The 12165-nt window shown below is 38.4% G+C and overlaps 1 protein-coding gene across 11 annotated transcripts in view; it reads left to right on the forward strand.

Annotated features, from left to right (window-relative positions):
- The window catches only part of TESK2 (testis associated actin remodelling kinase 2), a 137717-nt gene that overhangs the window by 96088 nt on the left and 29464 nt on the right, over window positions 1-12165 (forward strand). For all 11 annotated transcript variants that reach the window (XM_070786653.1, XM_070786647.1, XM_070786645.1 and 8 more), the window contains one exon: window positions 2955-3003. In XM_070786653.1, coding sequence (XP_070642754.1) covers window positions 2955-3003 — 49 coding nt within the window. The remainder of the gene's footprint in view (window positions 1-2954; window positions 3004-12165) is intronic.

The following is a 12165-nucleotide window of genomic DNA, read 5'->3' on the forward strand; positions in this document are numbered from 1 at the left end:
GTAATATTGTAAATCAACTGTCCTTCAATAAAAATATTATTACCAAAAAAAAAAAAAAAGAAATGTCTTTAATAAGGAAAAAAAAAGATACCTCTAAAACTTCAGCTCCCCCAAATTGATTGTTTTCTCATTTATCTTGCCCGGATTTCCTTTGTTCTAGTACAGCTTCCTCTTTTACCCAACTGGTTTCTGATGTTAAACTGAAGCTGTCAGATGCTGTATCTGCAAAGACACTATGCCATGCCACCCAGAAACATTCAGCATTCCAGATTCAGTCTTCCAGCACTCTATGTTACTTATGTTAATTATTCTTTAGACTTTTACCTGTCCTACATTCCTCACCTCATTCTCTTCCATATTAGGTAGTGAGTTTCACAGTAAAGAAACTGACCGGTGAACGAAAGTTGTTTCATTTAGTCTTAACAACAACCTTACGTTGTGGACACTATTAACAAGTGGAGATGGGATTTGAACCTACACCCTCTAACTTCAGAGCTCTTTTTAAAATTGATATCTAGATTGTCAATTATCTTCTTTCTGTACTTTTAATTGTTTTAAGTAATTATTTTTGGCTGTCCTGGGGCTTCATTGCTGTGTGTGGACTTTCTCTAGTTGCAGCGAACAGGGGCTACTCTTGGTTGTGGTGTGCAAGCTTCTCATTGTGGTGGCTTCTCTTGTTGCAGAGCACGAGTTCTAGGTGTGCCAGGCTTCAGTAGTTGCAGCATGAGGGCTCAGTAGTTGGGGCTCGTGGGTACTAAAATGTGTGGGTTTGTGGGTACTAAAACGTGTGTGTAGTTGTGGCACATGGCAGGTGGAATCTTCCTGGATCAGGGATCCAGCTCATGTCCCCTGCACTGGCAGGTGGATTCTTAGCCACTGTACCACCAGGGAAATCCAGGACCTCTTTTCTTTTTTTTTTTTTCCAGACCTCTTTTAACTACTCTATTATTTCACTTCCTTTTTATTCCTAAGCCTGTTTATTCCCAAGAGGTAAGTTTTAGCCTGTCATTGAAACCTGCATCTTATTTTCAATACTACCTAGATATTTCCTTGGGTTTTTTTTCCTTTCTCAAGTCTCCATCGTGTCTCTGGATGCCCTTAGAGAAAACCAGTGGTCTAGATAACACCTCTTGGAGAAACTGTGAAATTTTCACGTTGGTAATTTTAGAGCAGCATGTCTTTAAAACTGCTGTGGTGTTACAGCTGACCAGGCTTTCTCCCTCACTCAGTTCCTTTTCACCCAGCAATTATTCACTGAGTAAGCAAACTATTTGCTAGGCCCTGTTAGGTGCTATGACCTGGACTCTGCCTCCATAGAACTTTATGGTCCTTTCGAGCACAGTCTCTGTTGTGCCTTCACTATCAGTTTAGTCAATCTCTTCCCTTTTCTTTTCTCTTCTAAACTAGAGCTTTCTTGGGCCTTGTGGGTATTGTTAATGAGACTTTTCTTGACAACCTAAGGCCTGAGTGTCACTGGCTTTATGTCATTTATCTTCTGTCACTTAATGATTATCATCAGTCATAATATTGGTTTGTGATTTTTGTTTAAAAATTATTTTTACCTAAAAATGTAAGCTGATGTTTAAAGAAACTTCAAATATAACATAAGTTGTGCACTGAAAAATAAAAATCACCCTTTACCCCCTCAGTACCATTTATTATTAATGCTTCTAGATATTTTCTATTAATATATAAAATTTTTTTACACAAATGGTATTTTAAAGCTTGACATTTTCATTTAGCAGTATATTTTCTGTATATTGTCATGTCAGTGCGTAAGGATTACTTCATTCTTTTTAATGCCTGTATAGTATTCTAATCTATGAATTATACTGTAAATATTTAACAAGTCTTTTATTTGATGGGTATTTAGATTCACATACACTAGTGAAGTAGATGTCCTTTTATGTGAATTTTTGCTCACCCAAATTGAGTATACTTGTAAGATAAATTTCTAGAACTGGATTGTTGGAGTAATGAAAATTTTTGCTAGGATGATCAATTAATTACCCTTTGAAAAAGTTGTACTGAGAACTCAGCAGTATTTCCTGTTCTTGTTTCCTTCCCTTCTGGACAACACTTAGCATTATCACTCTTTTCTGGGGGTTGGGGGGTGCTGCCCTGTTGGGCTTGCGTTCCTAAGCAGCATCCTAGTTCCCTAAACAAGGACTGAACCTGCACCCTCTGCAGTGAGAGCAGAGTCCTAACCACTGGATCCATCTCAAGGAATTCTCCCAATCATTATCATTCTTAATCTTCATTCATTGATAGATTTAAAAAAGTAATAGCTCCTTGTTTTAGTATACATTTCTCTAATTATGAGGGAGAGCACATCTTTATATGGTTAGCCCTTTATTCTTAGTTTTCTGTGGATTTTTATTTATTTTTTTTTTATGTACGTGCTTTTTGCTTATTTATCTATTGGGTCTTTTTAAAGTTACATATTTAGAAGAGTTCTTTTTATGTTAAGGAAGTTAGCTCTCTGTCCTCTAGTAAATATGGGTATTCCCAACCCCAGTTCACTGATTGTAAATTACAGACCTTCATATTGGGTAGTTCAACCTACTTACTTCCTAGATGAGGAAACTGAGGAAACCATAGGGTTAGTGACCTTTTTGTGTGTGTGAGCGTGTAAACAGATAATGGCCAAGCTAAGCCAGTATCAGGTTTCCTTGGTTCCAGCTTGGTGCTTGTTTCATGATACCATGCTGTTTTTAAAGGCTTGCTCACCTCCCTCTTCCACCAATGCTTTTTACCACCAGGTCTTGCCACAGCCAGATATTTCATGATAAACTTAGAATTTACAAGAGTGGTATTAAAGTTTGAGAAGCTACAGTGTTATTCAGGACAGTAGACTTTACAGGTGTTGGACTGTCTCTAATGCATGCACAACTACACTAGTTATGTTCATGTCCTTTTCATTTGTTTAAAAAAAAATCTGTTTTGTTTTGTAGGTTCATGGGTGTGTGTGTACATCAAGGACAGTTGCATGCACTCACAGAGGTAAGACTTCAATAAGCGTGTTGAAGTGACTTCTTTGCCTTAGTTTCAGCATTTATGGTTCCACTCAATTGTTACTCGCATACGTATGCAAAATATGTATTCATTTATGTTTATGTAAAAAGGGCATTGTTAACAAAGCTTTCTTCTGTAGCCTTGGGACAGTTTGCCATATCTCTTAATACTCTTGGATTCCCTGATAACACTTGGTGAGTACCCTGCGAATGAGTCGAGGAGGTCTGGGGTGCTGCGGTTCATGGGATCGCAGAGTCGGACGCACTGAGCAACTGAACTGAACTGAACTGAACTGGGAATGAGTGCTCAAATATTATATTGGTTGTTGCTGCCTGGATGACCCCCTCCTAAACGAAGGGATGATGTCACTTGGCTGCGTGCTGTATCATGACAACAAATTCCCGGACTATTAAGAAATGTGTGGGGTCCTGATCTAAAATTCCACTGTTGCTGCTCTAGTTTCCTGACTGGAGGAAAGTACTCCTTGTAGAGTTTACATCTCTATTCTCATTTCATTTTCAGTCTCTTCTAGGCAGGTAAATATGTAGTGGTCACTACTTAGCTTCTGAGGACCAGGGAATCCCCTCTCAAATAAATGCTTCCCAAATTCAGGTACTAGGTTACCAGCTTCATAATTTGCTTGGGTCGCTTCTTAGAAATTTGGATTCCTAGAATACTCTAGGTTTAGTAGGTCTTCATAAGGCTCCTAGGTATTCTTGAAAACTCTTCAGATTCTATCTTCTAGAATGATTTCACATTTCTCCTTGAGAAGCACCAGAATAAAAAGTGAAGAATTTAAGAAGGAAAATTGTTCAACAGAATTTGCAAAAACACTGGTTTCCTACTGGCTTGGTACCTGGTATTAATCCTTAATATATTGTCAAGGAGGGTCCCATGTGCCTCACTCAATGTCTTTTTTCTCAATTACTGAGAACACCAGAGTGTGGAATGTGTATAGCTATGTCCTGCCTCTTGTATGGAAGGCCAAAGAAAGTGGGTTAGTGAGGTAGTGAAGAGCATGGGCTCTGTAGTGTTGATTGCCATATCTCTTAATATTCTTGGATTCCCTAATAACTAATTGAATCTAATAATTGAATCTCCCTGTGCTGCAATGTTTTCATTTGTAAGACAGGAATAATAACAGTAGTACCTATCCCTAGGAGTCCAGATAGAGAAGAGGACTATAGCTGAATGTTAAAGTACTTGAATTTTTAAAGTCTCATGGGAAAGGCAGATTAAGGAATAGCTAGGAAAATAAGAACACCAGGAGTGTGTTGGCCTGGAATGGAAAGGAAGGGGTTTCAAGGAGGAAGAAATAATTACGTAGTTGTGGCAAATGCTGTTGGTAAGATTATGACCACAGTGATACTGCACAGATATAAAATGCTTATTTAATACAGTAACTGGCATACAGTAATTGCTTAATACATTTTAACTATTATAGCATTAACAGTGACCAGTCCCTCCTGAACTCCTCGAATTGTCAGTAGTTTTCATTTAGTACTTAATTCTGTACTTCTGTTTATGTCATTAAATTTTTAAAACCCTTTACAAAGTATAAATAAAAGCACACATATGGAAAATGTGTATCTCACTAGGTTTTCACAAATGAACACACCCATAACCAGCATCCTGGATCAAGAAATATTTTCTGTGTATTTCTTTTCTCAGAAGTGAGTATATATATTCCTCAAAGACAAAACTCTCTCCTCTCAAGCCTTTTATCCAACAGAGCTCTGACACTAATCATAAACACTTATAAAAGTATTTGTTGCACTCTCTGTTTATATCATTGTTTTCTGAAATGTGAGTTCATTGGAAGAGCTTGTGTGTTGGTTTTACTGACAAATAAGAATATGCTTTAAAATCTGTGATCATGCCTCAAATCTGAAAGTGGATGCAGTAGAAAGGGCAGAAATGGATGATTGTAGTGCAACATTCCTTTGGCCATGTTGCACTTAAGTAATATTTTCTGTTGCTTTGTAGCTTGTTTATAGTCATATGCAAGATACAGTAAGTGCTTTGTGAGTGTATTTCTGTATAATTAATGAGATATTGATACAACTTATCATATTAATAATCTATAGGCCAAAGGTCATGAAGCCCAAATATCCAAATGTTCTTGCTTATTTTCAATAAAGGCCATCATGACATAGATTTCTGGTTTAATGGCCTAATAATTTGACGTGACAGCACAGCTGTTGGTTTCACTAAGGATCATAAAGATAAATTACTAATAACATCAAGTGCACTGCTTAGAACTTGGATGATATTTAGTAAATATTTCTTGATTGGTGGAATTCCTGTCCTCCACAGTAATGTGAGCGCCATTCTTTATTTCTCTCAAAATAGTTTGTCAATAATTACAGTAGAGAAGCACAGATCTTATTGATGCCTATAAAGTATTGATATTATTAAGAAGAATATTTCTCACATACAATGATGATACAGACTTTTCTGGGCCTCAGCCATTTCTACAAGTGTTCATTGTAATTGTAGACATTAATTGAACTTGGAACAGTCAGACATTTACGAGTGTTTTTTAAAACTACTTATAGTAAGCATAGACTTCTAATTTTTTAACAAATTAGTATTTGTTAAAGAGAAAGCAGTTTAATGAAAGATTAGGTACTTTCGAGTTTAATGAGTTGAATTAAGAATCCCAAAGTATGTCTTTGACTCAGACGACCTAACCTTTCCTTTCATTTATTTTTTTTTGTTTTTTTTTTTTTTGTTGTTGTTGTTGTTGTTTTTTGCCTTTCATTTAGTCATGAGTATCAAGGAAGTGGAAATCTTTGGTTTTTAAAGACAGAAATATAACCCTATGGTCAGTTAGCTATTGCTATGTAATATTCAACCACAAAACCATGCAACAATAAACATCTATTTCTCATACCTCTGGAGGCTCTGCTAAGCTGAACTGGGCCCAGTGGCCCAGTTGGGCAGTTTTGCTGCTCTCTCTCTCGCTCAGTCATCTATCTGCAGGTCTGCTGGTGGTCTGCTGTAGGGTGAGCTTTGTGTGGGCACTTTGCTTCAGCTGTTTCTCATTGTTTTCTGGGACCAATGGGCTAGCTTGGACTTGTCCTTCTTAAGATGATACCAGAATAGCAAGAGTGTGCCAGCACATTTGTACAAGTGCTTTTCATGACTCTGCTTATGTTCCAGTTTGGTTGGCTAATATCTGATTGGACAAAGCAAGTCACATGCCTGAATCCACACTGGGAGCATACTGCAAAGTTCTTTGTGTCAAAAAACATTGATTCAGTAAGGGGTGAAGAATTGGAACCTTTGTTGCAATATCTCATACCCTATAAACATCCCAGTTAGCACATTATAATTTGTCTTTTCTACTCTACTTGAGGGTAAAACTTGCTCTCATTTTAAAAATCATAACTACTAGTTATTAAGCACCCACTGTGGGCTGAGTGCTATGCTTGGTGCTTTATATATTAGCTATACTTCTCACAATTCTGTAGTTCTGTTTCTTCTGTTTTATAGATGAGACAACTAAGGCTTAGAGAAATTAAGTGACTTCCTCAAAGTAGGATGTGGATTTAGGTTCATCGGACCTCAAAGTCTGTACTCTTTTCATTGTAACATGCTGTCCTTAATTCACTTATGTTTCCCCATAGTCCTGAGCACAGGTTCTTGTATGTGTAACACATATAGTATTTGTAGAATTCATTTCTGACTAACTTTGTATATTTTGTGTTATTTGGGAAAGCTGTTTTCTGGTTATTGGATATATTATAATGTATTTGGGTGCAAGTAACAGAAAATAGTTAAATGGCCTTAAACAACTAAAGGACTCATATAAACTGAAATTCTAGCAGCTTACTAGGTTAGAGCTTGGTTTAATTCAGCAGCTAAATAGATGTTATCCAGAGACCCCCCACCTCTCCCCATTTCTTTGTTCTATGCTTACATTGTCAGCTTCGTCCTAAGGTTGGCTCTCATTCATAATCAAAAAGTAGCTGCCACCAACTTACATGCTATTTTCTATTCCATACTCAGGTAGGAGGGATGTCAAAGGAGAGGAGAGAGAGATGGTTACAACAGATTACATGTCATCTCATAATGGTTTTTATGGTTTGTTTTTGTTTGGGGATATTTTTTGTTTTTTACTTTGTTAAGAAAAGCACAAGGAGGGAAATATCCTCATATCAAACAGTTTGGGGAACTTCTTTTTTGGGGGGGACCTCTTTGTGCAGAACCTCTTAGTGCCTAGAAGATTGGGAATTTGGTGGATGAGCGGGGTATAAGGTTGTGGGGTATGGGCCTCAAGTGACAATACTCTGGTCAAGGGAGTCAGCAAAAGAATTGATAGGACGTTTTGGGGTCTTTCTTGCCATTTCTGCCATGGAAAAACTATTCTTTTTTCCACTGTGGCTATAAGAGCCATTTAGCTATAAAAAGGGGGCTTCCCTGGTGGCTCAGTGATAAAGAATCTGCCTGCAATGCAGGAGACGTAGATAGAATCCCTGGGTTGGGAAGATCCTCTGGAATGGCAGCCCATTTCAGTATTCTTGCCTGGAGAGTCCCCTGGACAGAGGAGCCTGGCAGGATACAGTCTGTGGTGTCACAAAGAGTCGACACGACTGAAGCAACTGAACATGGCATGGCAGCTATAAACAGAGCAATTGCTTGGCCTCTTTAGCAAAGTCACCTCAGCCAGTCAGACACTTGGTACTGAAAGAAATGCTCTTTACTCATGAGGGGATGTTTAGCCCTGCAAGTGGCTGAAGAGAATTTTTAATTCACAAAACCCTCATCCTCTTCTCACTCACCGTTTCTACCCCTTTCCCCACTTTCTTTATTAAAGAAGAGTTACTTTGGAAATTCCTTGTTTATGTGGGTTGATATGTGTTGTTTCTGAGTCGGTTTTTGTCAGACCTCTAAGAAGCCTTTATATAATCAGAGAGCTTACAATGAAAGGAAACTCTGTGGGTTCAGTAACCAAACTCATGCATTATTTATACAAATGAGCAGCCAGACCCCGATTCCAGTTTCTTGGTGTGCTGTGATATTGCCATTGGTTTTGCCTACTGCTTTTCTTATTTTTGTGTGACCCAGTACAGAGTATTCTCCTGGTCTAACTTACCTTGAGCCAAATGCAAAGTTGTCTGGTGCCTGCCTTGAGTTAACTTTGGCAGCATAGCCATGCCCTCTATCTTTCAAGCATGTGGCTGCTTTTCTTGTCCCTGGTCTGCCTTTGTTTCAGTTTGATATGTTACTACATAAGTAATCTTCCTTAGGCATACTTTGATAATGTGATGATTCTTTTTAAAAACTTCTGTTTAGTATTCTAGACTTTCTCTAATCGGATTTCAGAATTCAAATTGCTCCCTTTTGTTAGGTGGGTCTTTTTGCTATCTTCTACATGTGCTAGCCTTAGATATGCCTTCCAGGACTTGGGACGCCCTTGTCTCTCTTCTCCCTTCCACTTTCCAAGTTATGTCAAATTCCGAGTTCTCTAGTGAGGGTCAGTCTCTTAAATAGGGTCTGTATAATGATACCCTGTGTGATTGGGTCCATAGTACATGTAGAAGCTTCATTAACTCCAGTGGAAAGAGCCAGCAGTCAAAAATAGTGTGAAATGCTACATCCAAGTCCTTGCACAATTAGAAATTCATTCCATTTATACATGTAAAAATAGCTAAAGCATTCCTATGAATACATGTTGGCGTCTTCTTTACTTCTGAAAAATGTAGCTTTTATTTAACTTTTGGTTTGGTCATTTAGTAATTTTAAAAATCTCTAAATAAATTGTGGTACATGTTTTCTGCCCTTATTTTTAGTAACTCCGTAAGACATTTGAGAAACAAGAATTTGAGGTTGGCAGCCTAACCTACAAATAATAGAAGAGTTCATTTAATTTACTTTTTTCTTAAAGAAGTTTCCCCCTGATTTGCTAGCATGCCTCTAGCTCATTTACTTATTAAAGAAAAAAATTTACTGGCTCCCACCGTGTGTCTTGCAGTATTCCAGGTACTCGAAATATAGTGTAGTGTTAGTTGCTCAGTCGTGTCCAGCTCTTTGAGACCCCATGGACTATAGCCTGCCAGGCTCCTCTGTGCATGGGATTTCCGAGGCAAGAATACTGGAGTGGGTTGCCATTTCCTTCTCCAGAGGATCTTTCTGACCCAGGGATCAAACCCAGGTCTCCTGCATTGCAGGCAGATTCTTTACCATTTAAGCTACAGGGAAGACTGTAGAATATAATAATGGACAAATGATGATCTCTGCCCTCATGAAAATTACATTGTAATCATCAGGGGTGGGAGAGGAGTTAGACTAAACAAGAAACAAATTGTATATATGATGTTATGTGATCTGGGGTTTTGAATGTGTGGATAGAGAAGATATCACAGAAGAGATAAAAATTAAGGAGGTAGTGGAACTAGTTATGGGAATATCTGAGGGAAAAGTGTTCTAGGCAGTGGAAACAGCAAGTGTAAAGATATGGAGGGAGAAATGCCTGGAGCTGGGTGTGGTCAAAGAACTCCGAAGACGGTGATGTGGCTGCAGCAGAAGGAATAAAAAGAATAGTAGTAGACGGAAGTCAGAGAAGAAACATGGGCCAGAGCCCACAAAGTGCCTTACAGACCATTGTGAGAGTTTCCTCTTTTACTCAGGATGAATTGAGAAGTCTTTGGAGGTTTTTGAGTAGAATTACAACATGATATGACTTACCTTTTAACAGGATCACCCTGGCAACTGTGTGGTGAATAGACTGAAAAGGAGGCAAAGGTGAAAGCAGAAAGATTAGTTAAGAGAGACTGTTTCAACAGAGTCCATGAAATAAATAGAGACTATGCAAAAAAGGTGAGAGGCAGTGGTGACTTGGACCAGAGTGGTAGCAGTGAACCTCGTGATTTTAGATCTATTTTGAAAGTAGAGAAAACAAACTTTCCTGATGCAGTGGGTGAGGGAAGTAAAAAGATGAAATAATTCAAGGATAACTGAAGTTTTGGGCCTGAACATCTGAAAGATAGAGTTTCTGTTAATGGAGATGGGAAGACTTCAGGAGGTACAAGATGGAAGATAATCAAGAGGCCAGTTTTGAATAGATTGAGTTTGAGATGTTTACTGAACATCGGAGTGGAGATAACTTCATAAAGCATCAGGATTTCAAGGAGTGCTCTGAATGATACCTTCCTTGTGCAGATCCTATTTATCAGCTTTTTCACTAGAAAACATTTTATTGATTTAGAAGGAGGCATTTTTCAACTGCTTGTATCACTTTCTGAGTGATAATAATGAAAATCATTAAGCTGTTTTTCTTATTATAAGAAAAATAATTTATTTTCTATTATTATTTCTGTTATTCTTATAAGAAGAACATTAAGCTGTTCTTCTTATAAGTGTGCCATGACCTACTAAGCCTCTCCTTTGGGGTGGGGGGGATACGTTAGCATACAATCCCATGGAATATGTGGTATTTTCCTATTTTACAGGTGAGAAATCTGAGGCTCAAAAAGAAGTTAATTTACCTGAGGTCTCTTAGCTAAGTGATCTTTCCTAGTGGCTCAGATTGTAAAGCGTCTGCCTACAATGCAGGAGACCCAGGTTCAATCCCTGGGTTGGGAAGATCTCCTGGAGAAGGAAATGGCAACCCACTCCAGTATTCTTGCCTGGAAAATCCCATGGACGGAAGAGCCTGGTAGGCTACAGTCCATGGGCTCGCAAAGAGTTGGATACGACTGAGCAACTTTACTTTCACTTGCTTAGCTAAGTAGTGGAGCTGGGATTGAGTCAAGTTCTACCTGACTATAATCCCATTTACTCAACTTTAAGCTCCTTGATCCTGGCTATTTTGTTCACTGTTGAATCTCACGTAACTGGCATGCAATAAATATTTGTTGGGTGAATGGATAAATAGATGAATGAGTGGACACTGCTTCCCAACACTTGAACTTCCAGCCATTAAGCTGTTAGCCACAGACATCTGCCTCTTTCAGGGTTGTTTTGGGCAACTGACGAATCTTTTCAGTGGTTGATAGTGATAGGACAAAGGATTTACAAAATGGTTCAGGAGATTTCTAGCTAATCTTTCTTTTAATCCTCTCCATGACTGTGAAACTAGTGTGGCATTTGAATTCATAGAGCCCCTTGTGAGTTTAGACTAAACCTGTTTCTAACAGAAATTTTGAAAAATGTTTTTCTTAATTTGATAGGTGGTATCATTCATCAGAGTTGGATCTGTGTTGACTCGAGAGCTTCTCCTACTTTGGATTCTGTAGCAAATAGGACGATGGTGGGAGGACGTACCTTTCACACATTCTTACTACTTCAGGGCATTTCAGCATTCCTACACTTGATACCTAATCACTCTACTCCGTGTTTCCTTGCTGTTTATGTTGGTCTTGTTATCACAGTCACCATTGCCTGCTTATATAGTAGGTTCTTAGGTCAATGATTTCCAAAATGAATCATAAGCTTTTCTTTCTTCAACATGCTCATTTTAGTACACTTGACCTTCTCATAGTAATTGCTCGTGTCTATATCCTTTTCAACAAATAAGGAGACACTGTGTCAAGGGCTAGTTTAGATGAACTTCCAAGAGGAGAAGCTGCTCTGTGAAGGTGGCAGAACAATTGTCTAAAGCCTTCTGAAGTACTTGGCACAAATAGCTCCTTAATAAATGTTTATTAAATTAATTAATAACTTGTAAAAGTATTAGTATAATGCTTAGCTTTTCTAAAACTAGAGTTCTTGTTCCCTTCCTCCTTGACCTCTCGCATTTTTTACATCTTATCAATCATCATGTCCTGACCATTTTGCCTCCTTTCTATCTTGAATCCATTCACCTCAGGCGAGTTCCTTCTGCTATCATCATCTTTTGCCACAACCTTCTAAACTAGTCTCCCTATCAGTCTTGTTCCTTGCCTTGTATCCATATTGTCCGTATTGCCAGCCAGAGTTCCTGTTAAAATACAAATCTATTTTTTAACAATCTGAGCAATTTTTAAGTGTACAGTTCAATAGTTAATATTCAGTTCAGTTCAGTTCAGTCGCTCAGTCATGTCCGACTCTTTGTGACCCTATGAATCGCAACACGCCAGGCCTCCCTGTCCATCACCAACTCCTGGAGTTTACTCAAACTCATGTCCATTGAGTCGGTGATGCCATCCAGCCATCTCATCCTCT

This window comes from Bos indicus, chromosome 3, assembly GCF_029378745.1.
Source record: "Bos indicus isolate NIAB-ARS_2022 breed Sahiwal x Tharparkar chromosome 3, NIAB-ARS_B.indTharparkar_mat_pri_1.0, whole genome shotgun sequence".
Lineage (NCBI taxonomy): Eukaryota > Metazoa > Chordata > Mammalia > Artiodactyla > Bovidae > Bos > Bos indicus.